General features: G+C 31.3%; 2 protein-coding genes across 2 annotated transcripts; both read left to right on the top strand.

Annotated features, from left to right (window-relative positions):
• The first annotated feature begins 446 nt into the window (after positions 1–446).
• LOC123884691 ((-)-isopiperitenol/(-)-carveol dehydrogenase, mitochondrial-like) lies at positions 447–1,929 on the top strand. Its single transcript, XM_045933856.1, has 2 exons — positions 447–880; positions 1,101–1,929. Exons 1-2 carry the CDS (start codon positions 608–610, stop codon positions 1,620–1,622), a joined length of 795 nt encoding a protein of 264 aa, XP_045789812.1. The 5' UTR covers positions 447–607; the 3' UTR covers positions 1,623–1,929.
• A 1,297-nt stretch (positions 1,930–3,226) lies between these two features.
• LOC123884837 ((+)-cis,trans-nepetalactol synthase NEPS2-like) lies at positions 3,227–4,635 on the top strand. Its single transcript, XM_045934071.1, has 2 exons — positions 3,227–3,554; positions 3,813–4,635. Exons 1-2 carry the CDS (start codon positions 3,282–3,284, stop codon positions 4,335–4,337), a joined length of 798 nt encoding a protein of 265 aa, XP_045790027.1. The 5' UTR covers positions 3,227–3,281; the 3' UTR covers positions 4,338–4,635.
• Positions 4,636–10,026: the final 5,391 nt, after the last annotated feature.

Below are 10,026 nucleotides of genomic sequence, written 5' to 3'. Positions count from 1 at the left end.
TTATATTTTAACTTGATCTCTTACGATTAAAAAGTTTTAAGTAATTTTGACCAATTTAAAATCAGTGAGCATAAAAGAATAATTTTAATTATTCTATCAATTTAGATGAATGAATATCATTATTTTTTATTAAAAAAATTATAAAAGAAGGGAAGAAGAATTAAAGGGTAAAATAAATCAAATATTATGAGGTGATATATATTAAATTTGCATACATACAATACCAATTGTAACAACCCATTTTATTATTATAGTAAATAATAATTGTGATTAACTTATGTTAAATTAAGTCACTAATATGTACCCAAAAAAAGTTACTAATTTAAATAGGACTTATTAGATTTCACCAAAAAAAAATATAGGACTTATTAGTAAATATGAGAAGAGGAATAGTATCATAGAGATATATATTATTACCGCTAAAGTCTAAACACAAAACTCCAAAGTTTGCAAATATAATAAATGTGGGTCCACTTTCAAATTAATTGGTACTACGTCGACCACAAAAACTCCATAGTTTTATTGCGTGTGACTAGCTACTTATTAGTACATCTTCGCTTAAATATGATGTACATCTAGATTCAATTATTTATATTTGCATCCAAACATGGCAGAAGCTCCATCTACAAACACAACTCTAAGATTATCGGGCAAAATTGCTATTGTAACCGGAGGTGCTAGTGGCATCGGCGAAGCCACGGCGCGTGTCTTTGCAAATGAAGGTGCGCGTGTGGTTGTGATCGCCGACATCCAAGATGAGATGGGCAGTCAAGTAGCTAAGTCAATTGGCAACCAAAGGTGTATCTACATCCATTGTGATGTGACAGACGAAGATCAAGTTCAAAATCTCATTCAATCAACGGTCAATTCTTATGGGCAGGTTCGTCATTTTTTTGTTTCAAATTATAAGAACAAAAAAGTTTTTGTTCATTTTCATGAAATTTTACTCCTATTTTTTTTATAATCAATATAATTTAGTTTTTGTACCAAAAATATTAGCCCCACTGATAATATTTGCTCGGATCCGCCCCTGTATGAAGCAAATGAGAAAATAAATAGTACTAGTATTTGAGAAATGAAGTTTGTTATTTGCATACCAGGTAGATATTATGTTCAGTAATGCTGGAATCATTAGTCCAACCAACCAAACAGTGATGGAACTTGATATGTCCCAACTCGACCGTTTATTTGATGTCAATGTTCGTGGAATGGCATTGTGTGTGAAACACGCAGCTCGTGCAATGGTGGACGGTTGTGTGAGGGGGAGCATAGTGTGCACAGGGAGTGTTGGTGGCAGCGAGGGAAGCTCAAGGTCAACAGATTACACAATGTCAAAACATGCTGTGTTGGGACTAATGCGCGCGGCCAGTGTGCAACTTGCAACACACGGGATAAGAGTGAACTCTGTCTCGCCAAGTGGACTGGCGACACCTTTGACTTGTAAGTTGTTGGGGATGAGTAAGGAGAATGCACAAGAGAATTATCGAAAATACTCAAGGCTTGAAGGAGTGGTGCTCACGCCCAAACACGTGGCAGATGCTGTTTTGTTTTTAGTTTCTAATGAGGCGGAGTTTATCACCGGACTTGATCTTAGGGTTGATGGTGGATTTGCTAAGTTATAACTAAATCCAATTGCTATTGGATTTTTTTTTAGAATTAATTAAGATTGTTTGTCCTATTCTCAATATCATCGATTTAGTCTTTAAATGTAGAAGTGTAAGAAGTAAAGATAAAAAGAGATATTATCAATTTGTGTCTATATGAAATTTTTTCTAGGATAATATTTGATTCAGGTGAACCATTGTTTAGCTAATTTTACCATTGGACATCCAAATTAATATGGATGCCTGACAACTCCCTTAACAATCCTGGTAGATCTAAGTTTTGTGGTATTATTATGAGCATGATTACTATGTTTCTCAGGCTTCATTAGGATTTTGCTTCTAGTTTAGACTAAGCTGTCCCCGAACACCCTCCAGAACCTTCCGGAGTTTAGTTGTTTGTTAGACGAACACTATACCATTTATAATGGTCTTCGCTTAGCAATGGTTGAAGCATCAATGTTATGATTGAGTCAGATTCTCCAATTGCAATTTGCTTGGTTGTTCAATGGACTTCTCCTCGTATACTCCTCTCATAAATTCGACAACTTTCAAAATTTGGGTTGAAGTGTCTCCTTTCATCATACATTTAAAGAACACAATGAATATGTAATTGACTAGCCAAGACAGGTTCTACATTGGATGTCTCCTTATAAATTCGGCATAATTGTCCACTTCAGCTCGGTCATGTTTTGATTGTTGATACTTTAGACATTAAGCATGTCCTCGTTTGTAGTATTTTTCGCTGTCTTTTCTTTCCATCGAATAAATGAATGATATGATACCTTTTTGGAGGAGTTAGTATAAGGTAGTTCCCTCTTAGCAAAGTAACTTGGATCGGATTCCTAAAGTTGGAAATTTATGTATTTCTAGTATTTAGGCAAAAATTTAGGATACTAAAGTCTTTAAAGTATACCATAAATTTATTAGTCAATATGATACTCAAATTCAATATAAATTAAAGGAAAAATATTCAGTAATTAACTAAACAATGTTATTCACTCATCCCTAATAGTTTCTTTGGTGGAAGTTGAGGATGAAATGCTTCAAATAATTGAATGATGAAATATTCACAAACAAGATAAAAATGATAATAGGCAAGTTAAAATTGTGTAAAGTTTTGTTAATTTCATATGATGTTTATGTAGTAATTGGATCTCAATCTGTTTTTCTTGGAATTTTGTTTCTTGGTTTTAGTTTTGGACTTGAATGAGGAATTAGGATCTCAATCCGTCACCGCTTGCATGCATTTACGCAGTCAGCATATAGACATTTCCGTTTTTGTTGGATTCATATCAGAAGGTCAAAATTTTAATGCAATTTGTGATTATTTTTTAACTAAATTACTAAGCTTAAAATCTGATCGTCTGATCTCAATCTATAATCTATCAATGTCTTGATTGCATGAATGTGTGGATTCGTTGACCTCAGTGAACTCAAATTTAAATGAATATATCTACTAGTAAGTGCAAACACAAAATTCCAAAGTTTTCAAATTTAAATAAAACCATCGTTATCATCACCTACCACAATGTCTTGGTCAACTAAAATAATTGGTACTATACATCAATTTCAAAATCTTATAATATTAACAAATGAAGACAAATTTTATTTATAAAGTACTAATAATCGCATTATAATAGATTGTACATTTAGATTCAACAATATTTGCATCCAAACATGGCAGAAGCTCCATCTCCAAACACTAATCTCAGATTATCTGGAAAAATAGCCATCGTGACTGGAGGTGCTAGTGGCATCGGAGAAGCCACGGTGCGTGTTTTTGCTAATGAAGGCGTTCTAGTGGTGGTGATTGCGGACATCCAAGACGAGCTTGGAAATCAAGTAGCAGCATCCATTGGCAACCAAAGGTGCATCTATGTCCATTGTGACGTTGCAGACGAAGATCAAGTTCAAAATCTCATCGAATCAACGGTCAATACTTATGGGCAGGTTCGTTAATATTTTAATTTCAATTCCTATTTATTACTTTCGTCACACTTCAAAATAATCAATTGCACACTAACTAATTAAAATGGTAGATAACTATTTAATTTTATTGTTGTAATAAAAAAAAATATTGTTACTAAACAATCATTTTCCTACATTTAATTTTATATGAAAACTTGATCTATGAGAAAATTCATTTAAGATTATTTTTGAAATATTTAGATTATATGAGAAATGAAATTTTGTTATTTCACTCAACAGGTAGATATAATGTTCAGCAATGCTGGAATTGTTAGTCCCACTAGTCAAACATTAATGGAACTTGATATGTCCCAACTGGACCGTTTATTTTCGGTCAATGTTCGAGGAATGGCGTTGTGCGTGAAACACGCGGCGCGTGCAATGGTGGAAGGGCGCGTGAGGGGTAGTATCGTGTGCACAGGGAGTGTTTCCAGTAGCCAGGGAGGCGCAACTTCAACAGATTACACGATGTCAAAGCATGCAGTATTAGGACTAATGCGTGCGGCCAGCGTGCAACTTGCAACACACGGGATAAGAGTGAACATTGTCTCACCAAATGGGCTGGCTACACCTTTGACTTGTAAGTCGTTGGGGATGAGCGAGGAGAAAGCACAAGAGACTTATAAAAAATACGCGAGACTTGAGGGAGTGGTGCTCACGCCCAAACACGTGGCAGATGCTGTATTGTTTTTAGTTTCTAATGAGGCTGAGTTTATCACCGGCCTTGATCTTAGGGTCGATGGTGGATTCGCCTATGGCAAATAGTGATTTGTACAAGAAGGTATAACCAAATAAATAACATATATCATTTCAGGATACAGAACAATGAATTGCTTCAATATTCTTGGCTAGTAGCTACAGAAGTTGAAAGCTTGTCTTTTTAGAAAGCCTTTTAACTTCACTAGAATTTGAGAATGTGGATAACAATTTTATCTACTTTAGTGTGTTTTTTATTGTTTAGTTTGGTTACTTGTTTACTTTGCTTCATGAATTGTTAGATTTTTTTAGCTTTCTAGCTAATATGTTTCATTGATTGAGTTGCTGTTTCTATGTTATTTAGAGTTAAATGAACAATTATCAGTCTGGTAAGTGTAGTTTAATTGATAGTTATCAGAGACATTATTTATAGAGGTCTGAGTTTGAATCCATAATTCTTCAATTAAAGTGTGTGAGTTTAGCCGCTAAATTACTTTAAAAGAAAATTAACAATTATTATATTTAAAGTGGGGAAAATTTTGAACTCGCTTGGATGAAAATGAAAATTAACTTTGTTATATGGTAAAATATTATGAAAATAAACCAAGCAAAGACTATGATTTGTGTTTTTAGAGACTATAAATGTTCAAATTTTTTGTTGTGCTTTGATATTTTGTGGTTTTAGATAAGTATATGTAGGGGAAACATTTTTCTTTTTGACTCAATAGGTTCATTCTTCAATTTGATGTGGATTCATATAGTAATGTGCATAGTGAAGTAGTATGTAATAAATAACTATAATTATGACCAGACCTTGTGATCTAAACATAATAGTAGATTGGTAAAATAATTCTCCGAACTGGAGGTCGGAATTTCAGCAAGTGTTGGAATTGCATGGAATTGCATTTCAATCTTTATGAGAGAATTATTTGGATGGGCTCCATTTTTCCTAGTTCCATTGTAAGTGTGAAATTGGCATCAAGAACAAAAAAGAGATGGTAAGATAACTCACGGAGGTGGATCGGCGGAAGAATTGGTGGAGGTTAGAATCCAAGTGTTGGAGACGAACACGATGAAAAAAGGGGGTTATCTGCACAAAATATTCAGGCGCCCAAGTCAGCATAATCTTGAGGTGAAGGTAGAGGTTAGAGTAATTCATGTCTTTTGAAGTTGTGAAAGATTGTATATATAGGCCAATGAATTTGACGTTGAGTTTTGATCCAACCTAAAAGTTGAGTCCAAAAACAACTTTTTTAATGTATCCTTGAAACAAGTCTAGTTTATTAGTAAAAAAAAAATCTAGTTTAATTTATGTGTGCTAGATGAAAGTTCTTGAACAGAACTAGGTTTTTGGATTCCATAACATATATTGATTAGTTGAAATAGCATGTCACTATTACAGTTTGAGAAATTCTTATGTGAGTCCTCACCTAAGCATTAATAATTAGGCACAACCAATCACATAATTACAACTCATTAAATAATTAGATATAATTAATAGTGTAGTAATTAATAAAATCAAATCTCTATAACAAAAAAAATAATTAACAAAACTAAATCTCTATAAATAAGGGAAAAAAAAAACATACATGTGCACTTTATAATTTATTTCCACACTCATTTTTTTTTTCTTCTTTACATACTAAGCTTTCTTTTTATTTTTTTTACTTACTTGAAAATAATTAAATATTTTTTTTGACTAAAATTAAATATTTTTTATGGCACTATATTAATAAGATAATTCAACCGTTAATTTTACTAAGTTTGTTTATCAATTATTCACTATTTTTTTATCCAACAAATTTATAATAGTTGGGTAAATAGGATTTTACCCCCCTGCAAAATAGGCCAGTTTTGCGTTACCCCCTGCAATTTTTTTTTTGTGATTACCCCCTTGTAAAATGAAGATTCCATCATTTACCCCCCTCAGTCGATAACATGGATGTTGATTGCACAAAATTGATGACGTGGCACGTACAAGTGGAATTAATTTATTTTATATTTATTTTTTTATTGTCAATTCATTAATGAATGTATAATTATTATTTTTTTAATTAAAAAAACTGGAAAAAAAAAGAGAAAAAAACGATAGTAATTGGGGTTGAAGGTTCATCTTCTTCAATATTGCTATAATTTCATCATTCTCTCCAAAAAAATCAACAACAAAAGTTATCCCCTCTCTAGGAAAAGAAAATCAATCAACACACCAATATACTCAACACCTAAATCTTCATCACTTACTTATTCATCATCTTCAAACCCAAATCTTCATCACTCTTTGGAAAGTTTAAATTTTTTGTTACTTTGGCTTAGTTTTGTCTCGTATAGTTGTGGTTATAGAAGAGAAATAATTTAGAGTTGTTAATAAGATGTGAAATTTGAGAGAAATTTGGGTAAGAAGATTTTGTTGATTGTGTGGGATTTGATTTGTGATTACACTGAGAAGAAGAAGAACAAGAATGTTTATAAATAAATTCTATTAACAATTTTTTTTAATTTCTTTTTCTTTTTGAAAAATTAATAATTATATTAAGTTATTTATCTACATGGTACAAAAACTTTAATAAAAAATGAATGAAAAGCCACACATGTATCCCACGTCATCAATTTTGTCCAGTCAACATCCATGTTGTCGACTGAGGGGGGTAAATGATGGAATCTTCATTTTACAGGGGGGTAATCACAAAAAAAAATTTTGCAGGGGGGTAACGCAAAACTGGCCTATTTTGCAGGGGGGTAAAACCCTATTTACCCATAATAGTTTGGAGTTTTGGACGGTCCCTAAGTTTTTTAAAAGTACAAAAATAATAATGAATAAAAATAAGGTATATTCTTTATTAGTACCGAATTTGTATTATTATTTATTGGACACGCTATTCCATAGGGAAAATTCTTTGAAATATAAATTATGTAAATATAAGTTATAGTATCAAAATATGATAAGGCATTATACTTAACATTGACAATGTATTAATCATCGAAGTGTTCACATAAAAATAATTGAAACATGAAAATTAAAAACAAAAAGAGAGAGCTTAGAAGAAAAAGAAAAAAAAAAAGAGCAATTAGAAAGAAAAAAAATTAATAAAGTGCACAACACATGTTTTTTTATAACTTTTTTTTTCTTTCCTTATTTATAGAGATTTGATTTTAATTGTTTCTCTATTAATTATTTAATATATTAATGAGTTGTAATTATGTGATTGATTGTGCTTAATCATTAATGCTTAGGTGAGGACTCACCTAAGAATTTCTCTATGTTATGTACCAAAAAAAATTAAAAAATATTTGTTAAATAAATTTTGTTTGTTATTATTTTACATTAATCTTTTGTTTTATATTGTTAAAAAACTTAAAATTAAAAATTAGAAAGAGAAACAACATCCCTAACCCCATTCCGCCCTCGCGCATGGTGAACAAAAAACAACAAGATCTTTTTACCTTGATTTCCTTCAAAAATACTACTACTCTAAGAAAAAATCAACAAGATCTTTTAACTTCGATTTTCTTCAAAATTAATACCTTTCTAAACAAATATTAAAAGTATATTTTAACTTTGATTTTCTTAAAAATAATACTCTTCTATAAATAATCATGGTATCACTCCTACAAATTCATAAAAAAAAAACAATGTATATTCTTTTCTTCAAATCACTGTCACTAATTGCTTCCTTTACGTCACCATAATCTCATAAAGAGATGGTTTCCGACAGGTATATGTTTGTTCTTTTTAAATCTAGTGATTTTTTTGTATATTATATGTATACACTGTTTTATTCTCAGTTTTTGTTTGCCTTCTTTGTTGGAAAACGTTAAATAGTGCACTCGGTGCACTAGTTAAGCAAACCAAAAAAGAAATTTTGTCTTGAAATTTGTAAATTTAATGCATTAAAAGTATAAAAAATTGTTTTTATCAACATTAACTTTATGTTTTATTTCTATTTTTGATGATTTTTTTTTTCTTGTGGCCAGCTTGTGAATTGCATCTATTTTAGTATTGACTTTTTCTCATTAATTGATATTTTATCCTTTTTCTAAAAAATAAATAAATAGGTATATTGTTTTGTTGAATCTCTTTGTAAGCATCTAGTTAGAACAAATTAACGAATGTACTTGTAGCCCACCGAAAATAAAGAATGTTCTAAAAGAAAAGAAATTTTTGATGATTGGGATCCTGATGATAAAGAAATTTTTGATGATGATTTCGATGAGAAAGTAATTAATTTATAACATATAAGTAATATTTAATATTTTACAAAGTGTCTGTCCAAAGTTTTAAATTTTTTTTGCCAATTTGAATAGACCAAACAGAAGAAAAGATGTCTACGGTGTTACAGTCAATTGATGACTTTAAACAAAATATAATGAGCATGCTGAGCCAACCAGTTGCTAACACCGTGGAAAAGCTAGTCGCACCCTTGACGAACGAAAGTGTTCGACCTACGACAAAGAAAAGGGTTCAAAAAATTTATTCGCCGTATAGTAAAGATGGGAAAAGAACATGTTACATTAACCAGCACTCCAACAAGGTGATGCCGGTTACTGTTACATGTTTTTTGCCATCTTTGCTATATGGTGAATAAATTTTTCGAACTCTTTCCTTTGTCTTAGGTCGAACACTTTCGTGAGGCAAGGATGTGACTAGCTTTTCCATAGTGTTAGCAACTGGTTGGCTGAGCATGCTCATTATATTTTGTTTAAAGTCATCAATTGACTTTAACACCCTAGACATCTTTTCTTGTGTTTGATCCTATTCAAATTGGCAAAATTTTTAAAACTATGGACAAACACTTTGTGAAATATGTCAATATTACTTATATGTTAAAAATTAATTAATTACCTTCTCATCAAAATCGTCATCAATAATTTCTTTATCATCAAGATCCCAATCATCAAAAGTTTTTTCGGTAGCGAAATTCCTTGTTGGGTAAGTTCCAATACGCACGAAAGGCGTAACGATCTGGGGTCTCGGAGAGAGACTTCTTTAAGAACCTTCTTTGTTTTCGGTGGGCTACAAGTTCATTTAGTAATTTGTTTTAAGTAGATGCTATAATAAACAGATTCAACAAAATAGTATACATATTTATTTATTTTTTCAGAAAAAGACTAAAATATGAAAAGTCAGTACAAGAGTACTAAAACAGATGCCACAAAATTAACCACAAAACGGTTCTATACTTCTATGAAAAGAACAAACATTATGTTAATCCCTTTATTCTATGTAAATTTGTGTTTGTTGACTTGGGTCCTTAGTTTCCTCCGAGCTTATTATTAATGAATGTATTATTTAGTTGTTGAAAGAAAAGTGGGAAGGTATTGCAACAGAAATGACCACACCCCAATATGCTTTCTCAAGTGAAAATCCTTATATGTAGTGTCTCTCATTTAACAATACCCCACCACTACCACAAAAAAGGGCTACTATAGCACTTTTTTTTAGCTTTAATAGCACTTTAAAGTGCTATAGAAGCTGGTGCTATTATAAGTCTGTGTCTATTATAGCACTTTTAAAAGTGCTATCATATGTCCTATCTTTAATAGCACTCATACACTAAAGTGCTATAGTATGCTTGTTTATTTTTTCTGTATGTTTTTATAGCACTTTATAAAAAAAGCGCTATTGTAGGTCTTCTTAACAAAAATACAAAATGGAGCTTTTTTTCTTTCTATACGTAACCTGAGCTTAAATTGAAATTTAATAAATAGTTTCATTAAAAACTAGCAAATAATATCAAGTACTTCTCCAATATAACATGAA

Source organism: Trifolium pratense, linkage group LG5 (assembly GCF_020283565.1).
Source record: "Trifolium pratense cultivar HEN17-A07 linkage group LG5, ARS_RC_1.1, whole genome shotgun sequence".
In the NCBI taxonomy this organism is placed as follows: Eukaryota; Viridiplantae; Streptophyta; class Magnoliopsida; order Fabales; family Fabaceae; genus Trifolium; species Trifolium pratense.
Note: the sequence above shows the minus strand (reverse complement) of the source record. Positions and strands in the feature narration are given on the sequence as shown.